Source organism: Mus pahari, chromosome 5 (genome assembly GCF_900095145.1).
Source record: "Mus pahari chromosome 5, PAHARI_EIJ_v1.1, whole genome shotgun sequence".
Classification (NCBI taxonomy): Eukaryota; Metazoa; Chordata; class Mammalia; order Rodentia; family Muridae; genus Mus; species Mus pahari.
In genome coordinates this window covers 56882154-56904660 of record NC_034594.1, presented here as the reverse complement: position 1 = coordinate 56904660, position 22507 = coordinate 56882154, and the positions used below count along the sequence as shown (strand labels likewise).

Genomic DNA, 22507 nt, shown 5'->3' with positions numbered 1-22507 from the left:
TAGCTTGCTGACATATATCATTACTAAGCAAAATAATAAACGAACTATGAATTTATTTTGAAGGAAAGTTTATTGTACATTGTAAGAGTGTGTGTAGTGGGCAAGGGTGGTAAAATGGGACGAACTCGCCTGAGCCAGGTCGAATATGGTTTTAAAGGAATAAGGTGAAGGTCTGACAGGCAGTGAGAGCTAGGAGACGAGTAGCAGACTATGGTTTTAGACTTAGTCATTAAACATTCTTCCCTCCCCACCTCCTTCTTCCCCTGGGCCCTCCTTCCCTCCCTCCCTCCCTGTTTCCTTCCCTCCCTCCTTCCCTCCCTCCCTCCTTCCTTCCCTTCTTTCTTTTAGGGCTCATTGGTTTCTACTTTCTAATCCTTGGATTTGGCAGTCTAACTTTAAATTTACTGAATGAATTCACATATTTCATTATGGTAGTTCTGTGTTTATTATTAACTCATTGTATAATAGATCGTTTCTGCTTGCTAGTAATCCTGCTCAGTTCAGCCATAGTTATTCCAGTTTTTATTCACATATACTTTTTTGTTTGCTTGTTTGTTTGTTTGTTTCAGTACTGGGACTCCATCTCAGGGCCTTGTGTATGCAAGGCAAGAGTTCTACTATTAGTTAAATCCCCAGCTTTGTCTTGCATTATATGTTTTATATGATTTATATATGTGTCTGATTTATATATATACAATATGTCATATGTATGCATCTCCATGTTGGACTAATTTTAAGGAATCATAAGGACACAGTACTTAGTGAAAGTATTTGCTTCCACTGTTGACATAATGTTTAACTAACTTTTGTTCTTACTATTTTAATGATTGTGAGAATTTGTTATATTGCAATAAAGATGTTATGTAGCAGCTATGAACTTTTTGAAGGAAATGTTTAAAATAAAAATTAAAAATATGATCTCTGTTATCTTCAGAAAATTAGGATTTCTGGCTTTCATTTCCTCTTTCTTCCTCCTTTCCCTCTTTTATTTTAGGAAAAGAGCATTGGTTGCTATTGGAACTCACGACTTGGATACTTTATCAGGCCCATTTACTTACACCGCGAAACGTCCTTCAGATATCAAATTCAAGCCTCTAAATAAGACCAAGGAGTATACAGCTTGTGAATTAATGAACATATACAAGGTAAAGAAGTTTTCTGGTTTATTCGTGTGTGATTTTATGTGAGTGAGTGAGTGAGTGAGTGAGTGAGTGAGTGAGTGAGTGAGTGAGTGAGTGTGTGTGTGTGTGTGTGTGTGTGCGCAGGCTTAACTTCAGTGTAGAGATTAGAGGACTATTGGACGTTGGTTCTCTCCTTTTAGAATGGATTCTGAGGATCAAGCCCAGGTTGCCTGACTTGTAGGAGGAAAGTACCTTTACCTGCTAAGCCATCTCACTGGCTTGGTATTCCTTTTGTTTTTCTTTTTAACAAAAAATAAAATAGACATTTATGTGTTTCCTTCTCAGTTTCATGGTTTACAACAGTGGTTTTGAAGGAGTCCTTATTCTTACCCTACAAATAAGGTTATTATTATTAAAATCACAATCATAATCATCATCATCAGTGCCATAGCTTTGAATAAATCATGAGATGCTTTTAGGTATAAGCCTTGACCCCTGTTTCCTGAATGCCGAGACTAAAGGAATGAACCTCTGAGATGCTATTAGTGTGATACAAGACTTGAGAGCTACTAAGTAAACTGTACTTTTTAATTTTATATTTGTATTGAATTAACACTCATGCTTATATAATTAGAAACTTAGGAGCTAGAGAGATGGCTCTGAGGTTAAGAGCACAGACTGTTCTTCCAGAAGACCCTGGTTCCTAGGACCCACATGGCAACTCACAGCTGTAACTCCAGTTTCAGGGGATCTGACAGCCTCACATAGATATACATGCAAACAAAACACCAATACACATAAAAAAATTAAAAGAAACCATTAAAAAATTAAAAAATTTTTTTTTAGCTATTTTGTGTACATGAGGAATACCATTGCAAAATACCTACCCCTATTATTAGCATCTTAGAGCCTCAACAATGAGAGATTTAACCATCACGTAATATTGGAAATAACAAGTAGGAATAGTATCATTGGTCCTAATTTACCAGTGACTTAACTCATCTTTCTGAATTGTGTGATGGCTGAATATTGTTTGCAATGGCTTGGCAGTGCTGGTGAAATCTATTTTCACACTGGGAAAGTGATCAGTTTCTCACCTCACTCTGGTAGGAGAGACTGAATGTAGACATTAAGATTTCCATTTATACTGGTGAAGTTTATAAGTTTATAGCTTCCTGTCATGTAGAACATTTTTGGTGTTTTTCTAACTCTTTTAAATTTCAGATTAATGCCAGCTGGCTGTAGTAGAAATAAATAACTACTTTTGTTTGACTTCATTTTTTTTAGACTGACAACCACCTTAAACATTATTTACATATCATTGAAAGTAAGCCCCTGTATCCAGTTATCTATGACAGCAATGGTGTGGTCCTGTCAATGCCTCCAATTATAAATGGTAAGTCACTTCATGAAGAACATGGATCCTTGCAGTTTCTTCTTACTAGTGCTTTTGTAGAACTCGCAGTAGGGTGAGTTAGTCATTGACTTTAGATCTGAATCTCAGGTCCTTTGTAGATTTTATTATTTAAATTGTTTTAAAATTTATTTTATGTGTATGGATGTTTTGGCTGCATGTGTGTCTGTGTGCCTGGTTCCTTTGGAGGCAAGAATAGCATTGAATCCTCTGGAATGGGAGTTAAACAGATGGTTATGAACCACCATGTGATGTTGGGAACTGAGCCCAGATGCTTTGCAAGAGCAACAAGTACTCTAAGCCCCTGAGCCATCTCTCCAGCTTTTTAGATTTCATTTTAATAGCTTTTTTTATATATATTTCTCAAAACCTTTAGTTTAACTGCTGATTGTTATGTAATAATCTGTATTATATAAGATGAGCATTTAATTCATAATTGTACATGTTTATACATATGTAAGTATTTTCTGATACTACTCTGGGTTCTGTCTCTTCTTTCAGGATGTGTTGGTGGTTTAGCTATTTTAGTGTCTTGTTAGCATACATACTTGGGCTTGTGTGGGAGCATGCATCCCGTGGCATGTTTGGAGATCTGAGGACAGCTTCTGAGAGTTGGTTTTCTCCTTCCAATGTGTGGGTTCTATGGATTGAACTCAGGCTCAAGTGGCAAGTGAATGGCCCTTGGGGAGGGGGATTGAGAGAGTTTTTTTTTTTTCCTTGTTTTTATTTAGATGTTTTAGTTACAGTAACTCTCTTTGTTGAACCTAAACTCTAATTTGTAGTTTTATAAACTAAACTGTTATTTACATTTTGTACTCTTAATTCTTTTAATTCCTTTATGGAAAAAGTGTTTATAAAGCAGTTTAAATGTGTTTTCTCAGTATAATGATGTCTTTGGGGCAGTCAGAGCTGGCTTAGCTGACACAGGATGAGAAAGAACTCTTGAGACTGCAGATGCCTGCAGTTTGAATGGTCAAGAATGCCGACCTCCTAGTTAACTAGATCCAAACTGACCTTCACCTGTGGCTTCATAGTTTGTGGTGACCAGGTAGTTTAGCCTTTCTAAGCCTTAGTTATCTTTTTGTTGTTACTTGTTTATATTTTGGGACAGGGCTTCTCTATAAAGCCCTGGCTGTCCTAGAGTTTGTGTCTAGACCAGGCTTGCCCTGAACTCACAGAAGTCCACCTGCTTCTCCTTCCCTAGTACTGGCATTGTTTGCGATTATGCCCAAAGATAGTGAGGATTATCTGTATTTTCCAACTTGCACTGGGAACTTAAAAGTCTCCTATCTCAGATCTGGTGTCGTGGCCCAGGAAGGTAAAGGCGCTTGACTCCACACCTGCTGAGCTGTGCTTGATCCCTGGAACCCATGTGGTGGGAAGAGGGAACTGATTCCTACAAGAATTTCTCTGACCTTCACACATGTACACTAAAGAATCGTAAAAGGAAAATGTTACATACCCTATAGCTAGGCATAGTTTGCTTATGTCTATAATCCTAGTATTTGGGAGGCTGAGGCAGGAGGATCACTGTGCTCTGAGCTGTATAGTGAATTCTAGATTGACCTAGGCTAATAATACCCTATCTATAAAAATCAAAGGCAAAAAATGTATATCTCCTTACTTCTAACATATTTCAATTGTTTTCTAAGTTTAAAATGTGATTTTTTAAAAAATTGTGGTTTGTATCATGTCATATCTCTGAAATTTTTGTTGTTATTGTTTTATAGGGAATCATTCAAAAATAACAGTAAATACTAGGAATATATTTATTGAATGCACAGGGACTGACTTCACTAAGGTAAGTAAAATTTTTGTTCACCTTTTTATAATGCCAGACAAAATATAGTTTGCTTGTGGGCCAAGACTGATTTTATAGTATAAAATGTTAGAATAGGTGGGAACTCCAGAGACTGAAGTACCTGGTGGGGACCAGCCCCCTACCTGCTTCTGCTCATATGTCGCAGACATGCAGCTTGATCTTCATACTGGTCCTCCAGCAACTGGAACAGGGGCTGTCCCTCTTGCAGGTACTACAAATGTAGGATTTGAGTGCTAGGAAAACTTTTTGTTGTGTGATATTTCATGTGTTCATACATGGTAAGTAAAGCCAAGAGAGTGGGCAGTGGGCAGATGAAGAGAGAGTCTGTAACAGTAGGAGGTTGCATGTAGAAGTAGGACCTGCAGGGACTTTCACCTGCAGCTGCCACATTGGGGACTGTTGTAGGCATGTGGTTTCTATCTCTTATCTGTGATGGTTGCCTTTAGTATTATTGTCAAAGTAATACAGATTTTACTATATTTTTTAACCTTTAAATCCATATTTATTTTATGTCTATGAGTGACTTGCCTGCATGTTTATATGTGCACTACATAATGCCTGGTCACTGTAGAAGCCAAAAAAACAGCTCCAGATTTCCCAGAACTGAAGTTGTCTCTTCACACCCCACTTCCCTATAAGGATTGGTTTTACCTTAAGAATGTATCTGGCCCTTACTACTTATTAGGGATGTCCCATATGCTTTATATTTATGCATTCATTCTTATAGCTACCAAAAGTAGAAAGTTTTAGTTTGTCCACTTAGCCAGTGAGAGGACTGAGATGGAGAGAGAATAAACTAGATCATCCACAGTCGTGTCGTTAGTAAGGGGCTGAGCCAGATTCCAACAGTCTGGCTCCAGAGACTTATGAAATTGATAACATTTACTCCAGTAACTAGCCATTTGTCTCTTTTGAAACCTCATAATCCAGAGTTGGGGTGGGGGAACTAAACGATTTGTCTCAGTCATGGATTGTAACTCTCAGAGAGCTGCGTAAATAGAGAACACCTGAAGATAAGAATGAGCCTGCTCCTATGTTTTTATTCTATTTCCTTTCTTAGAATGTGTATGTAAGGGTTCATTATTAGACGTTTGAAGACTAAGTTATAGTAAATATTTATTACGTTAGAATTGAATGAGAATATATTATATATTACCATAATATTTGTATTTTTCCTTTTGCAGGCAAAAATCGTGCTTGACATTATTGTCACCATGTTCAGTGAACACTGTGAAAATCAGTTTACGTAAGTTCACTCAGCACCATCATTTGCCTGTGCTCTGAAGCCAAGGGTCTAAGGCCTCCCTCCCTGTACTAATTTTAGCAATGTATGTAGTGTACATATATATGTACAGGCAAGACATTCATACATAAAAAGTAAGTCTTTTAAAAAAATCCTTATGAGGCACATGTTTTATTCTGTGTTTAGCTTCAGGGTACCACTAATGTCTGTCAGTACACGGGATCAAATATGTTCCTGTAGCTAGAACACATCTGAGGAGATGACATAGCTCTAAACAGTATGCAGAATGGAAATTGTTCAGTCTTTTGGTTGTTGTCTGGTGTTTGTAAGGTCAGTCTGGCAAGGCCTCATGGAGGCAGTGAAACTTAAGTAGTATTTAAGGACTAGATTTGAGGATGTAAAGATGGAGGAATAGCTAAACAGGTGTAGAAGTGTATGAAAAAGCTGTGTGTCCTTATTATTAATGTGATGTATTAGCATCAGCTTATTCTAGACTCTTAGTTATAATTCATAGTAAATATATAGTAATAAAAATGACTGAAGTTACATAGGCTGTACCAGTTTTCTTGTTTTTTATAATTTGCATTTCAGGGATTTATTTTTGTCTTTCACTATAACATCCTGGTAAAGCTTCGGGTGTACATCAACGCTGTGCAGGCAGGTGTACATCAGTGCTGTGCAAGAGTCCATGCAGGATGCATGCTTTACACACTGGGAGTAAGCTTTCTAAGTGGCCACTGCTGCAGGGGACGCAGGAGGGAGCTTTGGGACCCAGAATGGAAGCATAGTCTTGTATCTAGTGTATATAGGAAGATTGGTCAAAACAGTGATGCTAGGACGTGAGAGATCGAATGAGTCAAGGCTGTAGTTATGAAACAGAATAGTTATTAATCATATGTATTTTAAGAATTTATAGCTCATTTATCTTCATAAATATTTTATTTCTGACTTTTTTCTTCTTTTTTAGAGTTGAAGCAGTTGAAGTAGTTTCTCCTAATGGAAAATCTAGTACCTTTCCAGTAAGTTCTTAAAAGATGATGGTGGTAGTAGTGGTGGTGGTGGTGGTGGTGGTGGTGGTGGTGGTGCTTGTTGAGTGTTTGCTTCTCTCTGCTGATTGATTCACCTGTCCCTTGCTACACGCACTGCACTGTGTCTCATGGATTTAGTTCTCAGTGTCTCACCCTTTTGAGGGTGGGTGGTGTGCTGCCTATCTGTGGGGAGATCGTGAGTGGTAAGTGTTGCGGATTTAAGTGCAGGAACCTGACTGTACCTGTCTCACAGTGTATTACATAGCGTCATAATTCTATGGCCTGTCTTGTTATTAACTAGTTAACTGAGTGGTTTATAGTCTCTCCCTTTTGTGGCTACTCAGTTCTACAGATCTAGTTAGGATGTTCACATTGGAGTCTGTAATTGCTGAAGGCTGTCACTGTAGTGTAATTCTGAATTTGTTCAAACTGGTTGAGAAGTAAGCACAGTTAATGTTAAATATGGGGTCTTGGTAGAAAACATCCAAACTAGTATTCTCTCTCTTTTTTTTTTTTTTCAAGACAGGGTTTCTCTGTATAGCCCTGGCTGTCCTGGAGCTCACTCTGTAGACCAGGCTGTTCTTGAACTCAGAAATCCACCTGCCTCTGCCTCCCAAGTGCTGGGATTAAAGGTGTGTGCTACCATGCCGGGCTATTCTTAATTTCTTTTGGTTGCTTTTTAGACATGTTCTTGTTTTGTAACTGAGGCTGGCCTGAAATTCACTGTGTAGCTAAAACTACTTTTTGAATTCATGATCCTCCTGCCTCTCTCCCCAAGAACTAAAGTATGCTACCACATCCACATTAAAGTATTAAATGGCAGTAGCAGTCTTGTAGCTGTGATTCTGACCAGTGACACCATTCTCTGATCAACTTGTGTTCCTTTTTCCCTCCTGTCACGTGTGAAGTGAATCAGAACATAAAAATTTTTTTTAACTAATTTTTAAAAATTTTAAGTATCTGAGTATTTTGCCTGTAGGCATCATGTGTGCTGTGGGCCTGGTGTTGAAGCAGGCCAGAGGAGGGCACATGATCCCTGGAACTGGAGTTCCAGAGGGTTGCGAGCTGCTGTGTGGATGCTGAAACTCTTAACCTGGGTCCAGTACTCTTAACCCCTGAGCTGTCCAGTACTTTAATTACATGTATGCAGTGACTATGTTCTGCATAGTTTATAGAAGTTAATTGTCTCCTCCTATGTGGGTATCAGAAGTGGAACTTAAGTCATTAGACTTGGTGGGAAGTGCCTTTCTCTACTTCCTTCCAGACAGTAAAGTAGCTTGATACAAATGTTACCCTTCCTAGAAACATTAGTGTTTAGCATGGTATTCTTTAAAACATTTTGCTCTTGTGTGTGCATGTGTGTGTGTGTGTGCGTGTGCGCATGTGCACACGTGTGCACATGTGTGTGCATGTGGTAACATCTGGTGTACCTCTGGAGACCAGTGTACAACTTTGGAATCATTCTGTCCATCTACTTTATGTGGATTCTGGGGACAGAACCTGAGTTGCCAGGCTTGTGCTGTAAAGCACCTCTGTCCACTGAGCCATTTTGCTGCCCCAGCCTCCTATCTAGATTATCATGGAGAAAGTGAGTATGTGACCATAGAGCTGAAATTACAGTGTCAGCTTCTGGGTATGGGTGTAGAGATTTTTGTAGTTTATGTTTGGGCTTTTTATAATGTGGATAGAACCCAGGCTACCACAAATGGGAGGCAAGGACTATACTACAGAACCACACTTTTACTTGATTTGCATTTTAACAGTGATTGTTAGTTATAACAGACCAAAATAAGAAGAAAGAAAAAAAGAAAGAGGGAGGGAAGGAGGGAGAGAGAGAGGAAGAAAGGAAGGAAGGAAGGAGCGAGCCCAGCTTTCACTGGGACATGGCCTCGTGGGTGTCAGGGTAGAGCTCGGGGAGCAGCAACTACTTTGGTGAGATGAGGGACCAAAAAGGGCTAAAGCTTGTTTAAAGATGATGTTTCAGGGCTGCCTGCATGAAGGGAGCCGTCCAGTGGTCTCCCAGCAGGACACCCAGCCCGATGGTGGAGAAATAGGGACCATCTCTGTTGGGTAAATCTGCAGTGTTGCATTCCAAGGCTGTATATGGGCACAGAGGAAGAAGTTGTGGTTGCTTTTTATTTTGTTTTTCAGAGACCAAAAATGAATATAGCCAGACTGGTATCAAACTCACGAGCCTCCTGCTTCAGCCCTCAGTGCTGTGACCCAGGTGTAAACAACTTTATAATGATTTTTTTAAATGTTTGATTTGAAGAAAGTTGGTTTTTGGTTTTTTGTGTTTTAATATTTTAAGTATTTTATGTGTATTGGTTTTCTTTCTGTTTGTATACGTGCGCTATGTGTGCATGCAGTGCCTACAGAGGCCAGAAGAGGACATAAGATCTCCTGGAACTGGAGTTAACAGTTGGTTGTGGCCTATCTGTAGATGCTGGGAATTAACATGGGCTCTGTGGAAGAGTGGCAGCCACCTAGCCTTCTCTCCATTGAAGCTTCTTTTCTTTTTTAATGTGAGGAATTGTCAAGATTTAATAAAATTATATATTTTTGTAAAGAGGAAGAGAGTATGCTTTAAAATTTTGTTTGCTTTTTCCTGTGTAAACAGTCTCATGAAGGCATCTATATGATGAAGAGTACTTTTGTAAATTTAAAATAGTGGGCTTTCTGAAAAGGAGTGCTGGGTATTTGTGAATTTTTTTTTCTCTCTTAAACCTATCCTAGAGCAGCTCTGAGGTCCACAGAGCTCAACACCCCGAGGGAGGGTCCTTTTTCCTTATATAAAATACAGGATTTTAGCCGGGCAGTGGTGGCGCACGCCTTTAATCCCAGCACTTGGGAGGCAGAGGCAGGTGGATTTCTGAGTTCGAGGCCAGCCTGGTCTACAGAGTGAGTTCCANGTGGCTGGGACACTGTCTTCAGTGAAAAAGAATCAATTTTTAAAAAGAAAAAACATAAGCGGGGCATAATCTCAGCACTTGGGAGGCAGAGGCAGGTGGATTTCTGAGTTCGAGGCCAGCCTGGTCTACAGAGTGAGTTCCAGGACAGCCAGGTCTACACAGAGAAACCCTGTCTTGAAAAACGAGGAAAAAAAAAAGAGAGAAGAAAAAGAAATACAGGATTTTAACAAACACCATGAATGGAGATTGTTGTCTTTCATGAGACTTGCTACTTTATAGAATGGAGTAAGGTTTTGAAGATAGGTGATAAACAGTGAGCTTTGGTGTTAGACTCTGTCTGTGCCTTCATTATTTCATGCATGCACACTCTCATTAATGTTTAAGTGTTGAGGGTGTTGAGGATTAGTGTTCATAAGCTATTTCCAAAGGTACTGGATAGCCCTAGGTTTATGCATGTGAGTTTTCACTTACTGTAGTAAGGTTCCATGCCATTTGAAGGAGAGCCAATGCCAATTTATGAAGTGTTCCCACCCACTTCTACTGTCTTCTGGAACAGATTGGTAGGAAGGTCTGGAGACATCATAGTATTTTTCCACATGGGAAATGATAACAAAGAAATTTGCTCTTTAAAAAAAATTAATCGTGGGGTTTGGGTATTTATTTAGCTCAGTGGTAGAGGACTTGCCTAGCAAACATAAGATCCTAGGTTCAGTCCTCATCTCCAAATCAATCAATCAATCAATCAATCATCTCCAAATAAATAAATAAATAAATAAATAAATAAATAAATAAATAAATAAAAAGAGTAAATAAGTAAATAATAATAGATTGTGTTTATTTAGAGCGTGTAAACTACAGCACTGAAGTGGAAGTCACTGGACAGTCTGTAGGAGACCCCTCTCCTTCTATCATGTCGGTCCTGGGGATTGAACTCAGGTCATCAGACTTGCAGCTAGCTCCTCTACCCACTCAGCCATCTGGCTGACCCAAGCATTAAAAAATAATTAGGACATAGACTATTCATATATGAGTCAGATGTAACAAATTGATTATAATGTTTAAAGACCTCAGGTTTATTTCAGTGTGTGGCTCTAAGAACAGTCTCTTGGCTGGGTAATAAAGCTGCAACAACTGAGTGAACGAGAGAGACTAGAAAGTGGCATGTGATGGGGGATAATTGATGTCAAACTTCCTCTCTCTCAGGAGCTGCCTTACAGAAAGGAGATGGTGAGAGCTGATTTAATTAACAAGAAAGTTGGAATCAGGTATGCTTTGAAACGTCTTTATGGTGGGAGAGAAGAGAGTTGAAGCATAAAGTATACAGTGAGGTTTTTGGTTTTTTGAGAGAGTGTCGATAGTATGCTAGGATATTTGATACCTAGCAGAACTCGGAAAGAAAGGCTACTATTTCAGGTAGAAACCTATCCCTATCTTAAAGCAGGATATAAGCATGTTTTACACACTCCAGTGAAGCTTATGGCCTGGCCATTGTTTTTTAGAGAAACTCCTGCAAATCTTGCCAAGCTCCTGACCAGGATGTGTCTGAAGTCAGAAGTCATAGGTGACGGCAATCAGATTGAGGTTGAAATTCCTCCAACCAGAGCAGATGTCATCCATGCATGTGACATTGTGGAGGATGCAGCTATTGCTTATGGCTATAACAACATTCAGATGACTCTGCCGAAAACATACACCATAGCTAATCAAGTAAGATTGCACCCTCGAATAAACAGCCCTATTGTTAGCAACTGATTATTGAATGCCAGGAAGGCTTGGAGACAAACAGGACCTGGGAATTAAACAGCATTTGGATGTACTTTGCTATGAGAGGCATTTGTTATGGGGAAGGATACAGAACAGATGCCCAGATGATTAGAGTGAGTTGAGAGCCTGTGGTGACTAGCTCTGTAAAGAAGGACGTGTTTCCAGTGTGGAGCTCTGGTTGACTCTAACCGTAAGATTCAGTTTCTCTTCTTGGGCCTAAAGGCAGAAGCTGTGTGGGAGACGTGGGGTGGAAGGCTGTTGGATAGTGGAGTGGTAATGTTAGCAGTGTGCTAGACAGAGGGGATAGTGGAGTGGTAATGTTAGCAGTGTGCTAGACAGAGGGGATAGTGGAGTGGTAATGTTAGCAGTGTGCTAGACAGAGGGGAGTTTGTTTCCTTGTAATGGTATTTTCCAGATGAATCTGTTTAAGAGAACCAAGTGGGGAGATGTCATGGTATATTGCTCTTCCCTCAGTTTCCTCTCAACAAGCTCACAGAGCTCCTCAGACTTGACATGGCTGCGGCTGGCTTCACCGAAGCACTGACTTTTGCTCTGGTACGTCTTCAGCTCACTTCTATCCGGCTGAGTGTTTCCTTGGAATTCCTGAATTGTGTATTGTATGATTCCTTACTTGAATCTATAAAGTCTAGACTGCTGAAACTTAAAGATACTAAAAGAGAAACTCTGTTTCTTGACATCATACAGTTTACAGTAAAGAAAAACTGTAAGTATTTCTTTTTGTAGTCATAGAAGACCATGAAGGCCTAGAAACAGAAAGTCCCAGTGAGATGACCACGTGCTTTGTGTTTGATGTAAGTGTAGAAGGTGCACATTGAACTTCATAAAAGATTTGTTAGGTTGGAATATTTGGTCTTAATTTGGTTGTGGCTGTACTCACTAGATACCTCCCTGGTTAAGGTCTTAGGAACTGTTCCACATTAGACTTATTTGTCTTTGAACATGTTCACAAACATTTGCTTCGAGTTGAAAAGCTGACATAAAAGGCCTAAATCAGGAAATGAATGTTATTACAGAATCAGAAGGGACTCCCCTCCCCCTGCTCAGGCTGACCACTGGAAGAAGTAAGTGTGTGTGCTGTCAGTGGGTTTCTCTGGCAGAGACTATCTGTGGTACCCAGACTACAGGTTTTGGATATTGCAGTTAGCTTGATTTAACAAACTGGATGGGGCAGTGGCCTGTCTCCCTGGCCCGCAGCCCCAGCTTGAAGTTCTTAACCTTTAGAGTAGTTACAGGACTGCTATGCGTCAGGACTTGTTAGCAGGCACTGTACCCAGGAGGAAGCTTGAAGCTGAAGTCGAGTAGCTGACATACTGCACACAGCAGAGTCATGATGCGAATCAGGCCTTTGCGTGACTACTGCTTGACCCTGGCCTCTTCTCGTGTATGCTGAGCTTAAGAGTTCCATGTCATCCATATGCAGATGTTTTGTTTCCATTGTGAGCAGTCACCATTTTATACACATTGAAATATTAAATTTAGCAATGAGAAATGCCTTTGTTTTTAAAGTTCATAAGTGACAGTAGGAATCAACACACCCTCATCCTGAAAGATTTCAACTTTATAAATACAGAGTAAGTACTCATGTTCCCCTCTCTACTTGTGACTCTGGTTTTCTTCCCCAAATTAACTGCATTTACCACTTAGGCCAGTACTCCTCACTGCCTCTGATGGTGCTTTTTGATTCTGTAACTTAGTCCCGTGTATCTTGCAGGAGTACATAAGCTGCCTTCTGCTAGAGGCTGCTGTCCAGGGAGGGTTTACTCTGCACTCAGCTGTTTGCACGTGGTACCAATTCTTCTCAGGACGGTTCCTGTCCTCCACAGCAGTTAGAGTAACTTCTCTCAGTCCCTCCATACCCCATACAGCCACAGGCATGTGCCTAAGATTCCAGTGCTGAATTGTAGCACTAGAGTAACGCTGAGCAGTGAGCTCGACTGTCCAGGCACACAGTTATATTCATCGTCTGGGAGAAGAGGTGCGAGGAGCTAGAGTGTTAGTGGTCACAAAGTTTTCTATTCAAAGTTTTAACAGGGGCAGAAGAGATATCTGGTTTGGAGGTTTAGAGCACTGGCTACTCTTGCAGAGAACCCAGGTTCAAGCTCTAGCACCCACAGTGTCTCAGGGCATCCGATGGCCTCTTCTGGCTTTGGTAGGCACCAGGCACTCATGCAGACAAAATACCTATATGCATAAAATAAACAAATCATTAAAATTTTTATAAAGTTGTGTTTTTTATAAACAGAACTTAGCATTGCTGGTCTGTATTGCCACATCCAGTTTGCATAGGAGTGACAGTCAGTCTTCCAAAGCTGCTCCCTGACTTCTTAACAAGCAGTTCACTTTTGAGCACTGCATACTAGTTATTATCTTCTACAAAGTGACTCAATTTTAGAAATGCCTACTTTAACCTTAAGAGTAACACTTATAATGATTATGGGGATTGACTGATTGATTGATTGATTAGGGGGGTGTTTCTACATAGCCCTAGCTGTCCGAGAACTCCCTCTGTATACCATGCTGGCCTCAAACTCAGAGATCCACCTGCCTCTGCCTCCTGAGTGCTCAGGTTAAAGGCATGCACCACCACAGCCTAGTTATGATTTTCGGTTTTGTATGTGTTATCGTCCTATTATAAAGACACGTAAATGCTGATATTTAAGAACATCTTCCTTCCTGGGCCTGAGCTACTGTCACTTCAGGAACTCTTAATGAAAACTGTTTCTGATTGTCTCCCTTTTTTTCCATCACTATTGTGAAGCACAGGGTCATTCATATATACTGGAAAGCCTTTTTCTTTCACACAGACAGAAGTAGCTGTGGTTGAAAGTGGGTAACACGTAAATACATTTTTTTTAAATTAACTGATCACAATGTATCAAAATTTTGTAGCAAGACTCTGTTCTGCTCTGCAGAAAGTGCCATTTTCAGTATGGAACAGGCTTTCCTCCAGCACAGCAGCTATGGGGCTCTGTTCTGATAGAGTATAATACCTTTTCAAGAAAGCATGGCAAAGTTGGGTATGGAGGTGCATACTAGCACATATATGATACAATACTTGGGAGCCTGAGGTAGGATGGTAAGTTCCCTGCCATCCTGGCCCTCAGGTGAGCTAAGGCAGGAGTTGCCAGCGCAGGCATTAGCATGCAGAGAAGACAAAATTCCCCTCAGGTGAGCTGGCAGTTGGTTTACCTTCTTTCAGTTCCTGGTACAGTACTTGATAAAAAACAGGCGTCTTTACTTTTAAGTGCTGTGGAGGCCTGAGCAGTTCAGTGAGCAATATTGTCCTAAAGTTAGAAAGACTCTAGTAAGCTGATGGCACCAACTTTTATCACTTGATTATTTTTCATTTTATTATGTTTTAGCACTCTGTCAGTCATTGGACATACAGTATCTTTAAATTTTGATCCTTATTTTGTTGGATCTAGTAGTGAGTCTGCTGTAACATGTGCCTGCTGTTCTAGATTCTGAGGTGGGTAAGAACTGAGTAGTTTCTTTGTTCCTAAGAGAGCTATATGGGTTATGTGCAGGGGGAGTTAAATGGCAGCATTTCAAAGAACACTGAGCCATGTGAATTCTCCTAGTTGCACAGTTCTGCCCCAAATCAGTGCAGACTTAACCTGGGATTGCACTAGTAACCAGAAAACCCTGGGGAAACCGAGAGAGGGCTCTCTGACTGGTCCCTCTAGAGACACCTTTCTTGAAGAGCTAAAGAGCAGTCCCTTACGTAGAGCCTTGGGTTTGCTTTGTGTGGTGCTGGCACAGTGATATTTGGGTAAAGGCAGGTAAAAGTATAATGCTCAGAAAACAGGGAGGAATTAGGAGCTTAGACGGGAAAGGTTAGTGGGGACCTACTGCAGAGAGGACCTGGGTGTGGGCTAAACCCCCATCTCTACAGGAGACATTAAGTAGCTCCCTGTTGTGGCTACAACTCCTCATAAGAGAGCTATTCATAGTCATTGTATCTTCTGTGAGCCTAAACTAGGTGAACTACAAGTGGTGAATTATTAATTGTTAAAACTTATTAGATCAAATTCTTGGGTTATTATTAACTTACTGAATTTTATAGAGCAAACTGAGAGCATGAAATACTTTTAAACTTGGAGCTAGGCATTGCCCTGTACTAATCTATTTGACATGTTCTTAGTGCTCCCAAGAAGATATTGCTGACAAACTTGGCCTGGATATCTCTGCAACAAAGGCAGTCCACATAAGTAATCCCAAAACCGCGGAGTTCCAGGTAGGAACTGGGGTAAAAGTCGTCTGTGGTCAGTGACCTAGGGAAGCGCTCTTCACTTATACCTCAGGGGAATCCTTAGAACATTTTAATGAACTTTCCGTAGATAATTTGGAGTTGGTTCCCCCTGCCTCTCTGTCTCTCTTTCTCTGTGTATATATTAGTATTGAACCCAGAGCCTTGTGCTTGGTAAGCAAATGTACTATTAATTATTAACCAGACAGTGCAGTTAGCTTGCTTAAAAATATATTATTATTATTATTTCTGTCTTTGAGATGGTGTCTTTCACTGTAGCCCAGGTTGTCCTGGAACTCATTGTATAGCACAGGCTGGACTTCCAAGTGCTCACATTCAGCCCATTCTTTTCTTTTTTTTATTATCAGATATTGTCTTCATTTACATTTTAAATGTTATCTCCTTACCTGGTTTCCCCTCCCAAAGCCTCCTCCTCCTCCCCCTGCCCTCCGCCTCCCCCTGCTCCCAGCCTAGTCTTCCTTGTTACATCTTGCTGGCTTAGCCACGCTGACCTGTGTTTTTCACGTTATAATTGATATTTACTTAAAATTCCTACTTCCTCTCTTTCCCATTCATTTGTAGTAGACGGATTAAAAATGCACTCCGTGTCTCTCTGCAAGCCATCCTGCCAGTTTCTAACGACTGTTCTTTGTGGCTTTCATTGTCCTCTTGAGTTTATTGGCAGTTTCTTACAGAGTTTAGGAAGACTTAAATGGAATGGTCCTGCACTAGCAGTTGTGTTAAATGATTCAGACTATGGACTAGGATGTTAGCTGTAGATGTGCATTTCAAGTTATAACAGCTTTGCTAATAGCTGACTGTCTTCCGATGTATGTGAACTCTGGCTTGCTTTCTTGCATATGCAGTTCTTCATGTTTGAAAAATCTTAGAACCAAAGGATCTGGGTTTAGGAAACTTGACACTAGAGAAACCTCAGTAGTGATCTGCGATAGTTTCCATGGGCCTTGGTTCTCTCATGGGCCTTGGTTCTCTTGGTTCTCATGGGCCTTGTGTAAAAGGTAGATGCTGGGTTAGTTTTTAGAAAATCCTACAGGACCTGGAAATGCTTACACTTAAAATTCTGAGGGTTTTTTTTTTTTTTTGGAGACAGGGTTTCTCTGTGTAGCCCTGGATGTCCTGGAACTCACTTTGTAGTCCAGGCTGGCCTCAAACTCAGAAATCCACCTGCCTCTGCCTCCCGAGTGCTGGGATTAAAGGCGTGTGCCACCACGCCCTGCTAAATTCTGAGTTTTATTTATAGAACTACCTACTGTAGCAAATGAGCTATACTAATATTTACTCATAGCACTATTCATTGAATAGAAGTGGATTTTTTACTTGTTTACGCTAAATGCATCCCCCTACCCCAGTTTCATTTATCAAGTGTGACACAAACTTTTTATTTCTCAAGATTTCTATAACTGTTATATGCCTCTGAGTTTGTACACTGCCTGCTCCACTTTATATAAACAGAGGACAAGCAGATCAGAAGTGCCTCAGCGGCCACTGTACATAGCTGTGGCTTGCTTAGCATACTCAAGAGTCCTTTAGCATGGGCAGCTTCTGTATTACCCCTGCTTTACCTAGCAGAGTACAGGTTTGTACTTACTTATGGTTGAAGTGGCTTATAATTCGGGTACAAGCATGTTCTTTTTCTATGTAATTCTTTTTTTTTTTTTTTTTTTTTTTATTTATTTTTTATATGTAAGTATACTGTAGCTGTCTTCAGATACACCAGAAGAGGTCCGTTAAGGAAGGATATGTACAGAAATCTTGCCTCTCTGTTATTTGTTATGTTATAAAATACAGTGTGCAGTTAATTCAACTCAAAAATCTTTTNATTGTATGTAAGTACACTGTAGCTGTCTTCAGACACTCCAGAAGAGGGCATCAGATTTCATTATGGATGGTTGTGAGCCACCATGTGGTTGCTGGGACTTGAACTCAGGACCTTTGGAAGAGTAGTCGGTGCTCTTAACCACTGAGCCATCTCGCCAGCCCCTCTATGTAATTCTTAACTTTGTGTTCTTCTCTGACAGTAGATGTTTTATAGAATGGGCAGGAGAAGAAAAATACTATTTGCAAGTAAAAACATGTAAATTTTTATTGCAATTATTATAAATAAGATTGTGTAGTATTCTCACTTGTCCCCAGGTTAACAGGTCTTCAAATGGCTGTCACTGTGTAAGACTTCCCAGCTGTCTCTTTTCAGTTGGGATTCCTTTGAGGTTGTACATTAGAGGTGACTGATTGCTTAGGCGTAGTCTATATGTTATTAGTCGATCATTTGTTCCCCACCTTGTCATCTTTCTGACAAAATTCTTTTCTTTTACTTTGTTTAAAAATATGGGCCCTTTGTTCTGCAGGCTTTCCACATTTATGATTTTGCTGAATATATCCTAGCACTCTCCTATATTTCTTATAAATTAGAGCTGAAAGTTTGTCCAGATTCAGGTTTTAAATTTTTATGTTGCTGGTGGATTTGGACTAAGCAAATAAGAGTTATGTGTATTAAAAACATTGATAAGTGTGGATATTTCCACTATACTGAGGAGAATGACAAACTTAAAAATGAATTTAGAGCTTTTTTGTTTTTGCTTTGGATCTTCAATGAAGAAAATGCTCTCAGCAGATTGCAGATTGCCCCCTGGGGAAGCCTATGGTGATTTCTCTTGACAGTTGATGGAGGAGCGCCTAGTTCACCGTGGGTGGTGCCACCCCTGGGCTGGTGGTTCTAGGTGAGATAAAAAGCCATGAGCTAGCCCTGAGGAACAAGCTAGCCCCGAGGGACGAGCTAGTAAGCAGCACTCATCTATGGCCTCTGCTTCAGTTCCTGAGTCTAGGTTCCTGGTCTGCTTGAATTAAAGTGTTGACATCCCTCCACAGTGGGCTGTTAACTGGAATAGTAAAGTGAAATAAATCCTTTTCTTCCCAAGTTGCTTTGGTCATAGTGTTTATCACAGCAATAGAAACCCTAAGTCACTTAGTTAGCTCAGGTGGGCTTCAAACTATTATGAAGCCTCTACCTCCAATCTCCATACATCTCTACAGCATCTTGGAACATCCTCTATAGAAAGGAGGGAACTAGAACGCAAGAACTAAAAAACAGATTTAACAGCTAAATACAAAGAAACCACTTTGCTTCTTTGTTTGAGAGATAGTCTTTCTGGCCTGGTACTCACTGTATCTCCCTGACTCATTGTGAGCACGGGACAGTCTTCCTCTTGCCTCAGCTTCCCAAGTGCTGGGATTCCATGTGTACCCCATGGTGGGCTAGAGACACAGGATTTTGGTGGGCCCCTCAGACTGTCTTTAAATGATGTTATCCAAGCAATTCTTACTGTTAGGATCAGAAAACTACATCTATCTATCTATCTATCTATCTATCTATCTATCTATCTATCTATCTACCTATCAGTTACTGTGGATGAGAAAGTAGAGAATAGTAAGTAAAGTCAATTATGAGGTGGAAAATTCAGGTAAGAGGGATTGAGCCAGCCAGCTCAAAGCATGTAAGAACCAAGTATAGGCTGAATGTGAGCATTTGGGAGTCCAGCCTGAGCTATTTCAATTACTTTGTGAAAGGAGGCAGAATATAAAAATTTGCATATGTGCAACCTTGAAAACCTAGTTTAGTTTTAAAAATTATAATGGAATAGCTAATCTTTAGATAGAAGTAATCATTATATTTGCTTCTTACTGTATAAATTATATTTATTGGTATTTATTTTGTCAATTTGGAATGGAGAATATTTTTTCTTTTAGTGAATTGGACTTGAGAATTTAAAAATAAAAAGATAGTGCCCTTTCCAAAAGTTTTCCTTGAAGCCAGGAAGCTGGCCAGCTTTGTCTCCTTTACTCCTTAGTTTGCCAGTTCTTGAGTCAGTGTGAATTCCCATCTTTTCCTGTAGGTGGCGCGCACTACCCTTCTTCCTGGCCTTCTGAAGACCATTGCAGCAAACCGGAAGATGCCCCTTCCTCTCAAACTGTTTGAAATCTCTGACATTGTAGTAAAAGACTCTAGCAAAGGTGAGAGTGAGTGACATCAGATTTGCATACTTAAGCATGTTTTCTATTGTGTGAATTCCAGCTCTCTTTAGAGACCTTAGCATGCGTACATGGAGCCAGGTTTCTTTCTTCCATATTGCTACCACCCTCCTTAGAGTACTTTAGTGTAAATGTGAGTTAGTACATCACTATCAGAGCATCCTTGAGTTGGTAATTCTCAAACTAAGAGAATTATGGTCCTCATGGGTCCCTGAGCTCGCCTCAGTACCAGCCTTGGGGGCGGGGGTGGGGGGAAGGAAGGAAGAATGGAAGGTTCCCAGAGCATTCTGAAACTTTCCTTTCCTGTACCCCGTGACGTCTGTGGCATGGTACTGTGGTCAGGCTTTGACTGACCGGCACTACTACAACAGTGATTGTGAATAGGGTTCATAAGTTTTCCCTTTGAAGTACTTAAGTCCAAAGTACTTAGCTTAGTATAGCAGGGTTTTTTGTCTAACACTTGGAATACATGATCATTCAATAAATATAAATTTAGGAATTTTGGAAGCCTGGTTTTCCTGGAAGTCATTCTTTCTAAAGCACGCTCAAGTTCAATTGTTTGTCTAGACATGTAAGTGCTGTGGCCCCTCAGTGAGCAGTGCCTCAAGTGACCACTTGGCTGGCAGCCTTCCTTTAACTTCATACATCAGCCCTTATGGTTGTGAGTGGTTCTTAACTCCGGGCTGTAGTTTGTAGAATTTTTTTTGAAGTGACAAATCTATACAAAAAATGAGAGAACATTTTTAGTGTCAGCTGTAAAAGAGTTGAGGGTTTGCTCAGTTTTTCCATTGGTGTAGATACTGGGTGCAGGGTGGCATTGATCTGTGAACGTTGACTCTTTCCTTTCACACTTATCCTCTGAGCTTCATAGTGTCTTGATCCTCTGTGCTCATAATCATAAGTACAGGATTAAGGTAGCCGCATTGTTTCCTCAGAAGTTCTGTAATGCTCTTTCAGCAATGGGTGCTTCATAGTAACTGACAGTGCTCCTTAACGGCCCTGCAGGGCTGGGTGTGCTCCCAGGCTGTAGGGTGAGAGTGAGGGGCAGCTCTCGGACCACATTTGCCATAGAGTTTGGCTATAGTCATGGAGCCTACACTGTTTACACTGTTGTGTTTCAGCCCTCCATACATGAACCTGAGCTGGGTTTACTTGTTTGTTTTAGCGTAGACATCTGCATTTCTGTTGTGCTTTTTCTCCTGGGGAGAACTCTGAACCTTTGCTGTGCCCATCCTAGCTGAAACTGTCTATTGATTTCTCCATGGTTCGTTTCCTTCTGATCCCACTTTATCTTGCATTGGCTTGTACTGCTTCTTTAATATTTTCTATCATATCAGTAGCATTTGAAAAATGAAGGGAAGTTAAATTACTCACTGAGTCTACGACTTGAAAACATGTTTCCTTTTGTTGAGATGGAGTATGTTTTCTGTTTAGGTAGGCCTGGATCTTATTTCATAACAAGAACTTTTCTGAAGCGTTATTCTAAATAAGTGCATGTTGATCCCTCCTAGTCATATGGCCTACAGGAAAGGGTCTACGGCATCTGTAGGGAGGTAGCAGTGTGTCTGGGTTCTGCAGAGTACATCATAAGGAATGGGTTTTAGTCATGCTTCTATGGTACACAGTTTATTTGAACTCTGGCTGTCTTCTCATCTGTACAATGGGGTAATGACAGCACTTGCTTCATTAACTAGTAAGGATGGAGTGAAACTGCATTTAGAAAGTTTTAGCCACATTGTGATGACTCCTGTTCTAGTTTGGGTGCTGGCAGTCCCAGGCCCAGATGCTGTTGGCTTGGGTCATGTCCATTTTCTGCTATAGTGCTTAAAGACCCAGGGTGGCCAACAGTGTCACTGTGTTTTGCTGAGACAATGGGACTTGATTTTTTTATCCTAATCTTTAAGGGACTTAGTGTTATTAGATTTTCTTTGTGTGTGTGTGTGTGTGTGTGTGTGTGTGTGTGTGTGTGTGTGTTCTCCTTTTAAGAAACCTAAAGCATACTTTTACATGTAAGACTTTACTTTTAAAAGTAAATCACCACCCTGCACTGGAAGATCCCATTGCCACTGTTGCAGTGGAGGCTGAGAGCCTGGGCAGAGACCTGGTAGGCGCAGTAATAATGAAAGGTGCCCTGGAGAGTGCCAAGGCTCCCTTAAGCCCCACAGGCTTGCTAGTGAAGCTGACCCTGCACCCAGTATCTACACCAATGGAGAAACTGAGCAAACCCTCAACTCTTTTACAGCTGACACTAAAAAGGTTCTCTCATTTTTAGTATAGATTTGTCACTTCAAAAAAAATTTCCATCTCACCAGGATGGAAAGAGGATGTTCAGACCTAAGTGGATCTGGGTGGTACCAGCTCTGGAAAAAATGCTATGCTGCACTCTGCCATGGAATACCAAAATTGGATGCAAAATCACCTGCCTTGGGAGTTCTAGGCATTAATTCTATCTGAGTCTACAGGGTGAAAACTACACTGGCATAGCAGTAATCAGCCAATCAATGAATAAATCACAGAGATTTTTCTTTGAGTAATTTACCATTTACAAATTAGAAGCCATTTCTCTCTTAGATGTTTTCTGGCCATGCGTTCCTAAATGAAACTTTTGAAACCACCAAAATAAGTGATAGAGGGATTTTCCAATTAATGAAATTTCCCAAATCTCTTTAGTGAGCACTCCCCAAATTATGGGGTTCAAAAAAATGGAGATGTGTGGCAAGCAGGAGCCAGGTGGTCTAGTTAACCACAGTGATAGAAAACTAGAAAGGACTGTAAGTCTAAGAGGGCACCTGCCACATTTGCATGCAGAGCAATGTTCAGGTTCTCAGCACCCATGTGAGAAGCCAAGTCTGGCAGCATGTGCCTGTCTACCAACACCAGGGAGGC

At 40.5% G+C, this 22507-nt stretch overlaps 1 protein-coding gene across 2 annotated transcripts in view; it reads left to right on the top strand.

Moving 5' to 3' along the window:
- The window catches only part of Farsb (phenylalanyl-tRNA synthetase subunit beta), a 64910-nt gene that overhangs the window by 15213 nt on the left and 27190 nt on the right, over window positions 1-22507 (top strand). For both annotated transcript variants that reach the window (XM_021197339.1, XM_029538594.1), the window contains exons 6-15: window positions 995-1145; window positions 2409-2517; window positions 4266-4336; window positions 5542-5603; window positions 6568-6619; window positions 10744-10805; window positions 11040-11247; window positions 11779-11859; window positions 15470-15562; window positions 19486-19603. In XM_021197339.1, the coding sequence (XP_021052998.1) occupies window positions 995-1145; window positions 2409-2517; window positions 4266-4336; window positions 5542-5603; window positions 6568-6619; window positions 10744-10805; window positions 11040-11247; window positions 11779-11859; window positions 15470-15562; window positions 19486-19603 (1007 nt within the window). The remainder of the gene's footprint in view (window positions 1-994; window positions 1146-2408; window positions 2518-4265; window positions 4337-5541; window positions 5604-6567; window positions 6620-10743; window positions 10806-11039; window positions 11248-11778; window positions 11860-15469; window positions 15563-19485; window positions 19604-22507) is intronic.